The 18,570-nt window shown below is 34.0% G+C and overlaps 1 protein-coding gene across 1 annotated transcript in view; it reads right to left on the reverse strand.

Moving 5' to 3' along the window:
* LOC123657352 (protein singed) overlaps positions 1-12,972 on the reverse strand; it is a 29,149-nt gene extending 16,177 nt beyond the window's left edge. Inside the window, exons 1-2 of the mRNA XM_045592916.1 lie at positions 12,745-12,972; positions 4,762-4,870 (exon numbers count right to left, since the gene is read on the reverse strand). Of these exons, the coding sequence (XP_045448872.1) occupies positions 4,762-4,870; positions 12,745-12,964 (329 nt within the window). The 5' untranslated portion in view covers positions 12,965-12,972. The remainder of the gene's footprint in view (positions 1-4,761; positions 4,871-12,744) is intronic.
* Between the last annotated feature and the right edge of the window lie 5,598 nt (positions 12,973-18,570).

An 18,570-nucleotide genomic window follows, 5' to 3' on the forward strand; every position in this document is an offset into this window, starting at 1 on the left:
ACACTGAGGAATAAGATAAAATATACCTTGTTTTAAGGGTACATAGTACGTTTTTGATTGTCGAGTGTTACCCCTCCTAAGCAAGGATGCTTCTGATTTGAAAAGGTTTAGGTGCCATTTTGTATTTTCGTCAAACAATTCGTTTTTGTTGGAAATATTGTGGAATTAGCCCAATTAACGTGACATGGTCGATACGATCTACCATAATAGGGTTTTAATTTATTGCCACGGAATTTTAATTTATGGGAATGTTATTTTTTTTTTTTTTTGTTCAAATTCAAAGCAATTAAAGAGGGGTTATGGTAATGAATGCAGCTAAACATTTTTTATTGACTGACCCAGTAACTCAGTCTACAAATATTTTGAATAGATTCCAATTGGTACCAAGATACTCTTAATATTCATCTAAATACCCATAAACTGCCCTAAGAACGGCAAGAAATGTATACAATATGATAATCAAATCTTGTTCAAAAACGAACTGCATGAACTGAACGACTCTCTACCCAGATAAACCCGTGAGGTTTTCGTGATACCTAAATTTCAAAAATATTATTTAATTGTTATGTACTGGCTAATAAATTATAAAAAAAAATGTATGTCCCATCATATCGCCAATTTACTGCAATATTGTGAAGCTACACGACGTATGAAATTAATTAAGAAAAAAATGGTAAAATCTATATTTTATAGATTTCAATACTGCACAATTACACAGACGATTTTGTCAACGTCGAATAAGGATGGATGGTATACCTAAATCTAAATTTACGTTGTCAACGGCAAAGGCGAGTACTTTTTAACTATCGGAAAATATAATTATTTTGTATTATAAAGGTTATAAGCAATTCTGAATAAATTTTCACTAACTTAATTTTTTTTTCAATAATACTTTTTGTTGTATTTACTTGACTATTTTTCCGAATACACTAAGTTGTATTAGTTATCGATGTCAGTTCAAGTCTGTAAACACAATTATATTTTGTTTACTCGTGTTACAGCTGAGTTCATCGATTCGTATTCAACTTAAGGGATGATTCATAAGTGAATCTCGGAGAAATGTGAGGCATGAGTCAGTCGCGTCGTCCACACACGAAGCCTTGTTATTGTTTTGATCGCTCCACAATGGGTAGGTATTGATAAGATAGAGCTGTCTGGGTTCGTTGCCAATTGTTTGTCATTTATAATGTGAATAAATAATAATATTTACATAATGATATAGTATCGATTTGAAAATATTTGGACGTTTGTGTTGGACCTCGTGATTTAATAACTTGATACATATTTTATATACTAGAACTAGCTGAACCCGCAAACGCTGTTTTGCCATAATTATATGTTATTAACCCGCTTAATCCCCCCTCCCCCTTATAACTTAGGGGTATGAAAAATAGATGTTGACTGATTCTCAGATTAAATTATTAATCTGATTAAAATCGGTCGAGCCGTTTCGGAGGAGTTCAATGTTTAACACCATGACACGAGAATTTTATATATTAGATAGAAGATGTATGTATAATGAATGTTTTTACTCAAAAACCGAAATAATTAAAGCTATCTCGATCTAACATAAAATCTGATATTTTTCTTACTCTGTTTACCATTCTTTTTTCTACGCTCTGACTTGATTTTAATAGTGATATTGCATGTTTACGTCTTCACCAAATCTAAGACAGTAAAAATAAATAAATAATAAACGCTTAACACTCAACGGCCCTCAGTAGAATTTTCTCCTGTGTCGATCTGGGAACACACACAATACAGAAGCACAAACGCCCAGACCACGACAAACATATGGCCAATACAAATGTCTGTCGTGAGCGTGTATCGAACCCGCAACAGCCAGTGCTATGACCGCGCCAACGCGTCATCAATATAAAAGTTTATTTCAAATTTCTTATAATATTCACGTAAAAAGCTTATCAAACATCATGCTACGGGACTTTGGAGATGTTATCGATGTAGTTACGGCATAATATTTCTCCTTTTCTAGCCTTAGAATGGATGTTATTTAATGATATTTAAATTATTTGTTTAAGCTATCAGTCTTCCTGTCATTAGCTGATGTGTTGCACCAACAATTTGGTTTTCGGCGAACCTTGTTATTGTCGATGTTCTGTCAAGCGTTGTCTAAGAATTTGTCTCTTCCTGTAATTATGGTAATACAATAAAAAAAAACAATGCGCGAGACACATTTATTTTGACAAATTATTATTTTGCAGATAAATTATCATGGCGTAAAATTTTAATTAATTCTTTAAACGTCAAATAGAGTAACTAACTGCTCTTCAATAAACTAAATATAGGAAATTACTAGTTTTGTACTGAAATTATTGAATCAAACGTACTATCGACATTAATATTAAAAGCCGGGAAAGGTTTAAAACTTTCACCAAAATTTTGCCTTAAATTGGCGCCATGTATATTAAAGTAAGAATATAAGAATATTAGTCACACAAAAAGGACTCAACTTCCGATGAGTCACTGAGATTAGTATTCGAGGGTTGTGTCAGATTTATCGCCTTCCTGAGACTCGCGTCTTACTTGCGATTTATTTAAAACAGGACTCGTAGTGATAATAAATTGAACAGTACTTAGATGGAAACGCCTAATTTAGAATGTATTGTTTTACGAGATTTGTACCGAGTGTGATTTGCTACGTTTATAGCGAATAAAAAAGCTGACGACTCGTTGACGCAACAGTCACAGCACTGGTTGCATGATGCAGATGTTTGCCGTGGTCTGGGTGTTTGTAGTTCTTGTGGGTATCCCCACCTTGCCTCGGAGAGCACGTTAAGCCATTGGTCCCGGTTGTTATCATGTACAATTGATAGGGATCGTTATTCATTGTAGGGAATATATCCGCCAACTTGCTTATTGCCTGATTATACTACAGGCTGAAGCGTAAAAAAAAGCCTAAAATTGTGCTTTGGCTATTGTTTAATTGAGGTTAAAACTGTTAAGCATTTAAGGATTATACGCAGCAGGAAATCTCATGTCAAAATGTCAGGTCTTGATTAAGGCTTTTATAATCTTTGGCTAATTACTGCCCAAATTGGGACCAAATTTTTATTACCAACATAGTTTAATTGACACACGTGAATTGACCATTCTTGCACTGACGAACAGGTACATAACAATGTTCCAGGAACAATAAAAAGACGAATCAGAAACTACGTTAGCACTCTAAACAACGAAAGCAAGTTTCCCGGTCGCTACCGCAGTAATAACAGGATTTACTAGAGCTGGTCTAGTTCTACGTTTAATTTTACTAGCGGCTTATAGTCAATGAGTGATGACAGGTTAGTCATTACGGCTTTGGAGATCTTATTTTTCAACTGATTTCAAAAATATGAGGTTCCCAATAACCAATTACCTCATAACTTTTATTTTTCAACTGATTTAAAAAAGATGAGGTTCCCAATTACCAATTACCTAATAACTTTTCACTGGGTGCAACGATTTTGATGACTCTTGTTTTATTTCAAAAAAAGTTTTTGTGATATCTCAATAATGTGTATTTGACTGTAGTTGTCGATGTAAAATTAGTTCGTGTGTTTTTATAAGTATCAGATAAACAATACACAATTAAAATTGAATTGTAATCATTTCGATTGAGAGCAATGATGTCACAATTGTTCGTAAATGTTTTCTGGTTAAAAATTCATATCGTACCGTTCTTATGAAGAAGGAATAAGTTCAAATACAATATAATACAAATACTCTTTATTGTACACTATCAGAGAACAAAATTTTACACCGAAAAAGAAAATATAGAAATGTACAAAAGGCGGTCTTATCGCTAAAAGAGCGATCTCTTCCAGACAACCTCGGGCATGAAAAGGACATGACAAAAGAATTAGAAATTAAGTTTGGTCTGAATTTCGGTAATTCTGGCATTATCGTATTCATGAAGTGTTACTGATTATTTGATTTGTGAGTTCTACACATATCAATAGTGGATGTGGCCTATGGGTAACTGGCAATGTTGTATGGACGATAAAATGGAACGATTTTAAGGATTGGCACACAATGGGTAGTCTAGCACATCCGTTTGTTAATCGCATATCAAGTATCTATTCTCTCATTGTACTGTAACAGATGGTAATGTCTTAAGTCTTTGTTAAAGCCCTTTTCTTATTTGAAGATTAATGTGTCACGATTCTCTACCGACTCGCGTGTAAATTTTGTTATTGTTAATCACTAAAATTCCCTTGTACTTTATCCGTTAAAGCGAGGTGGAGAGTTTTATACGCAAACATAGTTGGCACCCAAAAGAAAGAACACCGAATCATCAATTTTTCTATACATTTAATTAAAATAGGGATGCAAAAAAAAAAAACTGTCAGACATTTTTCATGTATTTACATTTGTTTTTGACTGTAAAAATTGTTTGAAATACACAAATTTAATTTGAAATCCTAAAAGTTAAAAAGGTATAACTGTAATAACTGCAGTATTTTGGTATTCTGAATCAAAATCAATTAAAAGTAACTTAATTCAAATAGGCGTCAAATGCACTTTCGAATCGTCATTTTCATCGTTGTTCATCATAGATTATTATTTTTAAAAGTGAAGCTACCACCGATTCGGAATGCAGATTCTACAGAGAAGAATCGGCAAGAAACTCCGCAGTTACTCTTTTGAAAATAATATATATACTGTGTTTTATTACTTTCCTAAGAACAGAAAGTTATTTAAAACTACATGTATGGTATGAATCTCTAGATAAGTGATTAGGCTTAAATATGCGAAGCTTACCTGATCTGGAACTTGCTTCCAGCCTCCTTCTCGTCTGATTCACAGGTGACGTTTCCGAAGGAATCAACGGCGAGGTACTTGTCTAAATGTGAGCGCAGATAGATCATACCTGGAAACAAATGGTTTTATTAAATGGTGTTAAAGGTTATTCGGAATTAGGAATGCTAATCTCCAAAGCATAAACCGAGTTTCTAGAAATAGAACTTTCCAGATCTTCCATTTTTCTTTGGAATATTGAATATCCTATAAATTTAATGTGATATCTGTCTAAAATTATACATAACTACCGCGTTCAGTTAAAGCCATGTTAATTCTGGTTTAATTTTCGTAAAATGAACGCCAAACACCATTGGAATAAATAAAAAAATACTATTAAATGGAATAAATAAAAAACGCCGTATTAATACTGGGAATTCATTGATACAGTCATGTCACCTGAATCTTGAACGGAAATTAAAAACTTAGACGATTTTATATTTATAGCATTTACAGTAGTTTAGCGTCCTCTGAATGCACTAGGGTATGTCGACTGTCTGGATGCAGTCAGTGAACCTGTCTGCGGGATCGAGATATCGATTCCCGTGACACATGTCTCTTTAGATAACTTGTTTTAGTTCTGATAAAATATAATAGATGGCTGTACGAGCCTCATTACGTAAAAACGATTCTTGCTACCGTTTTATATGTTAGTTGAATGTTTATATGATGAGTGTTCTAACATAGTGTAGCTATGTTTTAATTAGTAAGAAAACTTGGTCCTGTGTGGTCCAGATATTGTATTTTAAATGGTCTTGTTAGGTTAAGAGTTAATCAAAAAACATCTAATTCTACGGTCTTCAATTTTACTAACATTTTAATCTCGATCACTCTCCGACTTATCATTAATTTCGTGTCTCCTTTATTCTACGTGGTATTGGCCAAATAATCCGCCTTATTATACCACAATTAAAAGCCACTGACTTAATAAGAAAAAGTACTGCATCTCGAAACATAACTGTCAATATGGACGTAGCTACAATACAGCAGTTAGCGAATTCGACTCGAGAAGTTTTTTTATTCGTCTTTCTTTTACGTCCGAAAGTTACGAATAGTCAAATTTTACTGACAATAAACCCTTTAAAATACGTGAAGGCAACTCATATAAAATATATTGAAGGTTCATGTTTTAAAGGTTCAAAGTAACTACAAGCAAGACTACGGTTTTTGGAAATTGACGACAAGTAACCAATATGAGCTCCCCCACGTTTCCGTTAGACTCGTTAGAGGCTTTGTGAGAATGTAATGGTATAGTAGTGCAAAAAGGTACATCTCATATATTATTAATGTTGATATTTTTTTTTAAAAATACGAAAAAATCGAAAATAATTATTTCGACACCACTAACTAATTTTCTTAAATAATAATTTCTTAAATATCTACATCATACATTGGGTAAAAACAATTTTTGAAGTAAATTTCATTACACATGCTTGACTTGGGGAGTTATAACTGGTGAATGCGTGACGAGAGCGTGACGGAAAGTGTGATCAACCGATTTGAACGGAAGTTGAGAGGGAGATTCTTTCTATCTTCACTAACTTCATCATCATCATTTCAGCCTATTGCAGTCCACTGCTGGATATAGGCCTCCACAAGTTCGCGCCAAAAATGCGTGAACTCATGTGAACTTCGCTAACTATATCTGTCTTTCTATCTTCACTAACTTATGAGAGTTACGTTTCGTAAGTTTTACGTCAGTCGTGCGGTCTAAAACACACTCGTTTTTTATTATATGTATGTATACATTAAGAATATAGGAAATGTATTTCTCGATTGTTGATTCAAATTATCTACCACCAATCTATACATCTATACAAAAGAATAAAATTGGAGTGTATGTTTGTAATATTAAAATAGCTGCGTTTTACTAAATTCATATGTATACACGATACAAATACCAAAATAATACTTTTTACATTTTTTTCTGTCTGTCTGTCTGTCTGTTTGTTCCGGCTAATCTCTCAAACGGCTGGACCGATTTTGACAGGACTTTCACTAGCAGATAGCTGATGTAATAAGGAGTAACTTAGGCTACCTCTATTTTAAAAATGTATAATATTTTATAACTCTGCGAACTAAAAAAATAATTATTTTGTTAAATTCGACGACGAAGTCGCGGGCACACGGGCTAGTTTTTTAATATCAGAAAACATCAAAAGCTGCTTGTTTGAAAATAGGAATGTTGTTTTATTGACGAGTTTTTATTGACTTATTTGGTTATTTTAGAACCAATAAATTATGTTTTAGTCGTGATTTAGTGAAAGTATAAAAACTAAACACGAATTTTTTAGAGAACTTGGTCACAAGACGATAAATCTGCATAAACGTTTGAATCAGTTTAACATAGAAAATGAGAGTATTAGATATCATCCAATAGTATAAAATGTTTGGTGATACAGACTTTCCCTTTTTTTTTAATTTTTTTTTTTTTTGAAATAATTAAGTTTTTGTATTACAATGAGTACTATTAGAATAATTATTACACACAGTTTGACTAGTCAATTAGTTTAGAATAATTGATATAATATAGGTAACTGTATTCCGAAGTCGAGTCGAAACACGATAGCGAGTAAGACATCTAAACCAGGGATGTCAAACTCAATTCTGCAGAGGGTCATATAATAAATTTAGAATGTGTAAATAAAAAAATGCGCATTTTAAAACTTCCGTAGAGGAATCCAGTGAAGTTATGATTCTTCTTTCTGTGACATGTTGCGGTCGCGAGCCGCATCTTTGACATCTCTGATCTAAAGAGTCGCCCGTTATATCTATCGAAAGGGGTGGGGGGGGGGGGGGGCTATTTTGAGATATATAGAGTATTTATTTCTCGCGATTTCTAAACCAAAGAAACAACCAACAAGCACGCTGCAACCTTGATGGCTGTCTAGAAGTTTACATCGCGATGCTTAATATTTCAAATTTTAAATAGATTCTACCTGAATTTAAACATAATATCCAGTTTACTTTGCACAAAAAATACACCAGTAATTTTTATAATGGGGGTGTAATCTAGTAACCTCACCAAATGTCACCAAGCAAGGGGGTAAAAAATTGCTAAAAGACATCAATGGACGATCCTTAAGTCCAATAGTATCTATTGAACAGATCAGCTGAACCAATAAGTCTCGTCTTTCCTACTGTCAACCGGAAATCAGACGCTCATTAGGAATATGTAAATAGAGATGAAATATATCCAGTGAAATGCTTAAACGGACTTTATTAATAAATCAATATACTAAAAATATTATACGAATATCGTTTCTGTTATTTGAATAAACGGAATTATGTTTTTGAATATGACATACTTTGTTGAGACATATTTTTTGTTATTAACCGTGTTTTATAGCTTTTTTTGTATCGACTATCAGTACCTCGATGAAACGAAAATGAACGATAAAGAAAGAAACACAAATGTATATAGGAGGAAATGAGATAGAATACATTACTACTCATAACACGTAAGCGACGTGTTTTTCATGGCGCTTACGACTTTTTTTACGAAACTACCTTCCTACTATTTTTCAGAAATCTTCTGCCATGTGAAATAATTGCACACACAAATTTTTTATTTACGTTTTAAAGACACCTATGATTTGCGTTATTAAACTTTGACTCGTGGGTACTAAAATGTTATTATTAAAATGTTAATATCGCAAAAACTTTCTACCCTTGTTTATACGAATATATTTTTTCATAATTCGTACACTTACAGTTTCTATAGAGGAGTGCATAATGCAAATATTTTTTTTTGTTGTGCATAAAAAATACATTAAATCAATGAAAAAAAAAAAACATAACACACACTACCATGTATTTGACACACAGACCCATACATACTCTTTTGTTTATTATTATATAAGTATAGTCATTAACAACAGAACCTTAGTAATGCTCAAACTTACAATTTAAAATAATTATGGTCGAATTTCGACCACTGAGACCACTAGTAACTAACCACTCAACATGAAAATGAAACCAACATATACAAATATATAATATATTTAACACCATAAAACAAAAACGAATCAAGTTATCACTAAGTAAACAGTTGGATGTGTTGACGGTCCCACTGAGTCTTGTTTCACGTGGGAGCGACGCTGGAACAATGGTAAACGTTCTTGCGAGCTCTGTCCCACTTACATCTCGTCTTAATGAAACTGTTACACCGTGTCGGATACGTGACGGTTAATTTGAATGAGTTTGAGTGTTAACTGAGCCGCTAAATCAATAGCTCAACGGCGGACAGCGGGATTGTATTAAATGTGGGAATAGTAGTGAAGAAAAGTATATAATAATATGTATTCATAGTTATTTGCATATTTATTATAATTTTTTTTTATGTCGGCGAACAAGCGTACGGCTCACCTGATGGTAAGCGATTACCGTAGCTTATAGACGCCAGCAACACCAGAGGCATCGCAAGATCGTTGCCGACCCAATCTCCAATCCCCCCAGGAGCTCTGGTCACCTTACTCACCAACAGGAACACAATACTTGAAAACAGTATTATTCAGCTGTGATCTTCTGTAAGGTACTACCCCAGTCAGGCTGCTCTAGATTTTGAGCAGGAAATTCCTGCTGTGCCCTACCTCAGTTAAGTTGTGTTGTTACATGTATACCTATGCTGACGATAGACCATTTCCTTTGCCCTAAGATTAAAGCCACCCTTAAAAAATAAATTGCCAAAAAATCTGCAGTTTTCGGAAGAGCCTTCAAGACTTATCGACAAATCCGGCGTTGGAATAAATAAATACCTAACACATTACGACCCCAATAGGATGGGCACCCTGTTTTGAAGATTTGAAGCCTACTTGAATATAGTAAATTTTTATTTTGACTATGATTGCTACTGCATAAGTTAGTTACTATAACCATGAGAGAAGATTGTACACTGTAAAAAGGAAATCCATGAAGTAAGAATAAATGGAAACAAAACAAACTTAAGAATAATATTTTACAAATGATATCCGTGTTATGAGAATAAAAATACGATCTTGTGTTTTCAGCTTAACCGTTGTTGTTTTTGCGCTTTAAAATCCGCTGACAATTGTTGGCAATTGGAGTCCCTATAACTTACGCTCTTGATTTGAAAGTTCTACGCAAAACATGCAAAATTTGGTTCTGTTAATAAAACCTTTGAATTACCTTTTTTACGTAGACTCCTTCCTAACCAGCTTGCTTAGTGTCCTAACCCATAGTACCAAATACTCAAATCATACTAAGTCTCTGTTAATCATTTGATACTGTAGTTTCGGCGGAGGATTTTGAGATTTATCAACCCCCCTCCCCCCATTACGTGAGATTGACGCTGAACATAATTTAGATTAACGGGAAATAACTGTTCAAGTATACTATAGTTAATTTATTTAAATTAAATAAAATTCAAGGCGAAAATTAAATGATTTAAATTGCCATGAGATTTATTTTAGCGAGCAAAATGAAAACGCAAAATATATTTTCTTAATATCTGTAATATTTTATATTTTTTAAGTTGATGTGAGATTTTCGATTATGCCCTCATTGGTCTAAATGAGATTTGGTGAGATTTCAGAACCCCCTCCCTTCCATTCTAAGCTCACGTAATATTCAAATGGATGTCCCCTAAGCAATTCAAGATATAAGACGATATCTAATGGATGTCCCCTAAGCAATCAAGACACAAATAATCAGATGTGTATCAAAAATATTTAATTTAGCTTCCAGTATCGTAGTATATCGCCATAAAAAAGTTTACTAGTTTTATACGAGTGATTGATCATAACTACAGCACTTGTTGAACGTAACCTGCCTCCCTTATAAGTTTTTAAGCTATAAACATTTGAACAAGTTAAAACATATATTTGAACAGGTTATCGTTGATACAGTGGGCGGTGCCGGCAGTATTGATTCAGAGAGGGTATCAGCTGGGACCTTGGCAATGGGGTGCGAATGGTGAGAACAGGGCTGCCGATTTCATATTAATTATAATTATTTAAGGCACGTATTAAATGTACACATTTACAGAAGTTATTGTTTGGAAGATCTAAATTTGTTGTAATAAAAATTTTGTTACGTATACCTATATAGCGGTGTGAGTATGCCAAGGATTCAATAATTATAATAGGCTGGGATTCCAGACCAAAATGATAAGAAATTAAATTTATGTAAGTCTCTTACAATTAAATACATAAACATCTATATAATAAAGACCTAGAATAGACTTAATCAACCAATTATTAAAAAAAAATACTTTGAATAACACGTTTGAAATCACGCAGGTCATCTAGCATCTAGCAATAATCATATTTTTAGAGATGATAAAATATTCACGTTTGCGTATTTTTAATATCCAAATTTAAAAAATAAATAACTGGTTTCGGGAAATCAAACAACCCTAGATGCGCCCCTCTTAGAGCGCTTTCACCGGACGTGACCGGGGTGGATTTTACATGTGCGGGAGAATTGAAAATATTTAAAATATACACGAACGTTGACTTCAAAGAGCCCCTGGAGCTCGTAAACGAATGGGGCTTCATAACATGCGTTCTTTACTTCAATCAAATTGTTAAATATAAATTTTAATTTGATTTTACTCGCGTCATAAAAATTAGTCAAGCACGAGTCTTACTCCAATCTAAAATATACATGATTTTATACATATGACAATTTGTACGTTAATATCAAAGTTACCCTGGAAGAGATAATGGAGACCTTGTGACGGCCAAAAATAAATGATACAGCTTTCAAGTGCTATGTTCCTGTGGTGAGTAAACTAGAGAGAACGTGAAAAGAAGGGTCAGGGGTACGGTTAATCAATGCTCCTGGAGTTGCAGGCGTCCATAGGCTATGGTAATCGCTTACCACCAGGCAGGCTACACGTACACAAAAAAAATGTCCTTTGAAGTTAACGATATTTTGCATTGATATTTTTGCATGTAATATTATGTCGTAATATAATTAACTATTGTTAATATACATTATTTTATAAAGGTGTATACTTCTGTTACACATTAAATTGTCAGTTGTTCAACGCGTCGAAGCCACCTGCAATATTGGGAGGGTGCAATTAGCGTGCGGCGGCGAGAGGGTTGGGAATGCAATCAGCATTTCGTACATGCTCGTTTTACTCCGATCCGAACATTTCCCGTTCCTGTTTAGGTACGCAATTTTATCTTTGATTTCGTTCTGTTTGACTGTCTGGCTTTCGTTTTTTTTATTGTGTTTTTTTTTTTGAGATTTACATGTCTATTTAGTATTTATTCTACGACTTTTAAAATTACAAATTCAATGTTAGTAAATACTCTTGGCTTTTACTATAATGTTATTAAAAGTCGCAGTTCGGTGACAAAATATCGATTGTTTGAGTAAGGGGCAAAATATTGTCTGAGAAACGATGTAACAAAAAATTTAATATTTAGGAAATACCAATTAAAGGATCTTTATGAGTGTAACACAAGTCAAAACAATCATTCTAAGGCTTTTTAACCGACTTCGATTCCGAAAAAAGGAGGAGGTTACTCTACTCGACCGTATATATTTTTTTTTATGAATGTTCGTGGATAAGTTCGTCGTTTATGAACCGATTTTGATCATTCTTTTTTTTGTTGGAAAGAAGATACCCCAAGTGTGGTACCATGATAAGAAAACCAAGATCTAATGATGGAATCCCACAGAAATCGAGGGAACCCTTCAAAAATCCTAGTGACGACTAGTGCGTTTGTTAATTTTTTTTTCGTCTACTTAGGTTATATTACTTGTCGATGTAGTTGGAAGTTGTTTTTTTTTTTCGTTAAAACAATTAGTTTCTATAGTTATTTTTATTATTGAGATTCTTAAGATGTAATTTAAAAAAATTGTGCAGTTTTCTCCTAAATGCGTCTAATAGTTGGGCTTCCTTTTTTAACAAAAGTAAAATACACAAACAAAAACAATAAGAATAGAAAATATATATAGACTGCAACTCACTATCATTGGCGTTTCCAGAAGCGGGTTCCAAGGTCCATATCTGCTTCTTCTTGAGGCTGGTGCCGTTCGCGTTGATCTTGAAGCCGAAGGTCTCAGCTGTGAGGTACCGGTATCTCGAGTTGATCAGCCCGATGGTCCACCAGCCGCGCTGCTGGTTCTGAGTGATGATGTCGCCAGCGCCGTTCACTTCGCCGTTGCTGTGACCGTTTAAGCCGTTCATTTTGTCTGGAAACAAATCATTTAATTACTTTTTTTATCATGTAAGACTTTGCTGATATTACAAAGGTACATTTGTATGACTTGATTGTACGATTTGTTAATTTTTCTTGTACAAGCCCGTTCAGTGAGGATGTTTATATGAGGGACCATTATTTTTAAATAAGATTATAATACAGTGTATACAGAATGAAATTAAAACAATTAACGATTCGTTATAAACACCGATCGACAAAGAATAGTATTTCTCATTATATTCTAGATCATATCCCGGTCTTAAAATAGTATTCGAAAACATAAAATACAATACATTTTAAATTTTTATAACAAGTTTCTGCAACCTCTCTATCTTGTGTACTTTCCTAGTACCAAGGAGTTTGGTTTTGACGTTTATGTGGGTACTTGGCGATTAGGTCAATGAATTTAAAAAAATAAATAAAATAAAAAATATTCTTATATTATGAATGACGTCAAATGAATTTAATTTCTGAAATCCCAAATATAAATCATTCAGCGAAAGTAATTTCCTAAGTTAAGAAGAATGCTGCTATGGCGATAATTCTCAAGTTCTCAGCCTCGAAATTGAGACATTATCCATTGTCTGTTTGTAGCTAAATTAACTTCCATTAACTTTTAAGAGCTTTAACATAATATGTTATTTTCACACATTGTTTTATTATAAATATACATATATTTCAGTAAGTTATAATGTTTTTTCTAACAACAATTTACCCACGGCTCGGTCTTCTAGGAAGACAATAGAATTACTTTTCCTTCACGTTTCATTTAGTTATTTAGATCGCGAATTGAATTTATACTTTAAATCTTATTTTTATATAAATAAAGTTGACAATACGAAAGATTTAGACGTGACCGTGAATAATAGGACGGAATAAATAAATTCAATGGAAATATTTTTAAAGTTAATTTAGAAAAAACGTCAGGATATTTTTATTTCTAGTAATTTATGAATCATATACCTACTGAAAGCTACTTCGATAAATAGCCTTTATTTAAAAAACTGATTACTATAAATTACTTACTTTACTAATTAATAATATTAATATACAATTGTAAGAGATCATAATATTGCCATATGTATATATGTATTGACACTATTGAAGAGAGCAATTTTTGCGTTTCTTGCCGAATTTTCAACCGACTTTCAAAACAGGAGGAGGTTCTCAATTCGATTGTATTTTTTTATGTATGTTATCTCAGAACTTTTTACTGGGTATACCGATTTTGTTTATTCTCCTTTTAATCGAACGCTGATGCTTGTCTTGTCGCATTTAAAGTTGATCGAGATATAATGACCACTTTTTGAGTAATCTTTGATACCGCGTACTTACTATACTATTTTCTAGTCTATGCACGTTGTACTTGTCGATGTAAGTGACGTCGCTTTTTTTTCGCTTCAGCCTGTAATATCCCACCACTGGGTATAGGCCTATTTCTCTATGTAGGAGAAGGATCAGAGCTTAATCCACCATGCTGCTCCAATGCGGGTTGGCGGATATATTCCCTACTATGAGTAACGATCACTATCAGGTTTCCGAGGCACGGTGGGGAGACCCACAAGGAGTGCACAAACACCCAGAGCACGGCAAACACCTGTATGGCAATTACAAATGTTTGTCATGTGCGGGGATCGAACCCGCAACCGCCAACGCAACAGATACAATCCATGGCTGTAACCGTTGCGCCAACGCGGCGTTTTGTTTCCGTTTGCAAGTAAATACAGCACGATCTACATTCAAAGTATTTGATACGTTCGTATTAACTACAATTAAGGTTTCAAACCCTATTTGAAATTTAAATTCTCGACTTTGTTCATAACACTAATCTAAGTTGAATACCTAGCCTATCTTAGCCCACCAACGACTAGATCCACACATAACACCGCTAGACCAGATTACGGCATCCGCTGTTGCTTCCGTATGATAATGACAGTTTGTCATTTAAGCCTAGAAAGACTGGCCTAAATAGATTATACGAAATTATCCTATTATTTCTATTAATTAAGTTTGTATGAGTGTCAAGATAACACAGTTGATATCGCCAATGTAAAGTAGAACTGAGAATGATTGAGAAGAGAAACTCTACTACTCTACTCTCTAACAAATCGTTGTTCACTGACACAGCACTGGTAATATGTGGCTGTCGCGCTGACAGTTGTGGGTTCGATCCCCGCAGATGACAAACATTTCTATTGGCCATACAGATGTTTGTCTGGGTGTTATCATTACACCTTAAAGCGATCTTTACTCATAATAGGCAATATATCCACCAAGACGCATTGGAGCAGCGTGGTGAATTAAGATCTGATTCTTCTCCTACGTGGGAAAAGAGGCCTATGCCCAGTAGTGGAATATTACAGACTGAAGCGATTAAAAAATATAATTGACATAACGTTAAAAAAATAATATAAATTATGCAGAAGCCTATATTTTATTAATTATGTGCTGCATTTCTACAACACAGTGGTTGAAACATCAGAGCAGCATGGTGAATTAAGATCTGATTATTTTCCTATTGGGGAAGAAGCCTATAGCAGTGGTATATTACAGACTGAAGCGTATGAACGCAGTTGGCAGCGACTCGTTTCGAACGAAAGCCGTTTTGTTCAATTCCCATCCAAAAATCTATTAGTATTTTACATTTTGTTTAGTGTATCAAAAGATTGAGCCTTGTTTGAATTTAATAATAATTAATAAACGATTCACACTCAACGGACCAGTAGGACTTTCTGTGCTAGGGGTCCGGAAACACAATACACGAACACAACGCCCAGACCACGACTAACATCTATATGGTCGATACAAATGTCCGTCGTGAGCGGGAATCGCGAGTGCCAGCGCAACAGCCAGTGCTATTACCGCTGCGCTAACGCGTCGTAATTTTAATCACAATATCGTTGTTGTTATGAGTGCAACACTTACAGTTATTTAAAAGCATAAAGGACTTAACTACTAGATAGAAAACTAATTGTGACTCACTAAAATTTTTAGATTCTCTCGCGGTTAAAACGATATACATCTGTGACCGAGGGTCTGCGTCACTACTAGTGGTTGATAGTTTATTTGGCACATAAGTTACTGATAGGCATTATCGGCAAGAGCTAAAAGAAAGCCTTTTTATCCTTATCTAATATAAACTACAGTGCTAAGACACCTCTTGGATGGCAAATGAACCGTTACACGTTAGACAGGCAGGCATATAAATAACTAGCTATGCACCACGGATTCACTCGCGATAATTTGAGGAAAAACGTATATAAAAATATTATATATGTATAGCCTCTCTCGGTAAAAGGACTGCAACACAAAAAAAAATCAATTCTAATCAATAGTTCCTGAGATAAGCCCGTTAAAACAAACAAACTATTCAGCTTTATAATATTAGTTTAGATAGAGGTCCTTTAAAACCTTTTATAAGGAACCCTAGCGTCATAAAACCAAAGGGCACATTTATTACACATGCATTTAGACGCTCCAGTAAGGATGGCTTTTAAACCACATTAAGCTCTTGTAATTATGGCGTATATCAAGATACAGTTTCAAGTTATTACCTAGGTTTTATGTTCTCTTAGTATCATGTCTTTTAGTGCATATGAATAATAAATTGCGGATAAAGTGTACCATCATATTTAATATCTAAAAGCCAAGTGTGAGTATGGAAGAGATTTCTTTGTTGTTTAGTGTTTTTTTTTTTTTCCTTAAGTAAAACTTATTGTATCGCCCTAAATTGTTTCGTTCATCTATCGCATGTCGCATTACAGCTTGCCCCGGAGTAGGGATTAAGTGAATGGCGCAAGGCTGAGCAGCCATGGCCAATATGGCGGCGTCCACAGCTCGCATCAGCTGACCGTGTAGCATTTATATTCTCAGTTATTCGTGAAGTTTCATTTGCATCGTGATTTCATAAAACCATACAATTAATTTTTTTGTACAACAATTTTTTTGTATCAAGTTTTATGATTTTAATGTTTCAAGACTGTTTGGTATAGTGGTCAGAGCACGTGGTTGCTGGTATAGCGCTTGCGGGTGGTTACTAGATTATGATAAATATTTATACAAGCCATACAGATGTGGTGTGCTTTGATGTGTATGGTGTCCTATTAGACTGACTCTAACACTTCGCTAAGCTATGATAAGCATATATTACTGTTAGTATAGGGACATGCAGGTTGTCTCAAAATATTATTTAATTGAATTAAATTGTAAATAAATTTAGTGTCTGCAACTCAGGATTTCGGTTAAAGCAGTGTTCATGCTGTAGCAGCTTAAGCTACTTAATTATCTGGTTTAAACGAAACGTTACTTTTTGTTATCATGTGATTTATTACTAATTAAATTAAAAAAAAGAATTATTATCGGCCGTTAACTTTGTATGCCAAGTTAATTTCTTTATATATAAGTAAAAACAGCTATTTGCAATTAAAAATTCACGCTTTTAACACATCAACCAAAGCACATACAATTAGAATTAAAACACAATTTCATACAGAGATCATCGTGGAGAGTATCATAGAGATCTCATTAATATTTATGTATGTAAATATGATTAATTAGCTGAAATCTGCGTCCAGTGCGCAGGCGTCACGGTGCGGTGGCGAGGTCGGCCGCCAGGTCAAAGGCACCAGGTATTGTGGCGTTAGGCCGTGTACTGGTGAAGCTTGGGTGGCTTTATTTTTCATTAATACCTAAAATCTCTTTGATTTTATAGATATATGTGTAGTATTCGCTTTAATGAATAATAATATATTAAAAAAAAATACTTTGCTTTTCTTGCTGGTTCTTTCCGAACCCAGCAGCTTCAGATTAATTATTCATTTGCAAAATAACAGTTCGAAAGTCTTTTTTAAGAATTTTTAACCGAGTTAAAAAAAATAGATTCTCAATTCGACCGTACACACATATATATATATATATATATATATATATATTTGTGTTCGCAGATAACTTCGTCGTTTATGAACCGATTTTGATGATTCTTTTATGTTGGAAAGGGTATCCTAGAGAAATCGAGGGGAATCTTCTAATAATATATATATATATATAGGATAAGCGTGAATATTACGACACGATAGGCTTGATTATTACGTCACGCCGTCCATTCATTAATACAATAACATGCTAAATTCGGAGAAGTCTTTTGAAAAGGTCTGACTGTATTTAGGTGTTTATGTAATACAAAGATAAAACAAATAATAAAAAAACCTAATTTTTCCCAAACAAAACACGGGTTTTTATTATGCGCTTGCCGTCCCGTGCAACTACACTACTGCCTTATATGGGTAAATATTTTTTACTTCCCTAAGTTGTCTGTTCACTTTTATAAGTCATAAACATAGTAGTTTTAGGTTAGCTTGAAGAGCAAACTTGATGAACGTACGAGGCCACGGCACTTATATACTTAATTTTACTCATCATTCATCATTTCAGCCTATTGGAGTTCACTGGGCATAGGCCTTCTCAAGTTCGCGCCAAAAGGCTTATTTCACCGCCATCCTGCCGGGAACTGAGAACTGACGTGCCTCTGACTTTAACTTCAAAATATAGAGAATACATGATATGACAATGAAGACAGATATATTCGACTGAAGTC

The sequence above is a fragment of the Melitaea cinxia genome, chromosome 10, assembly GCF_905220565.1.
Source record: "Melitaea cinxia chromosome 10, ilMelCinx1.1, whole genome shotgun sequence".
In the NCBI taxonomy this organism is placed as follows: Eukaryota; Metazoa; Arthropoda; class Insecta; order Lepidoptera; family Nymphalidae; genus Melitaea; species Melitaea cinxia.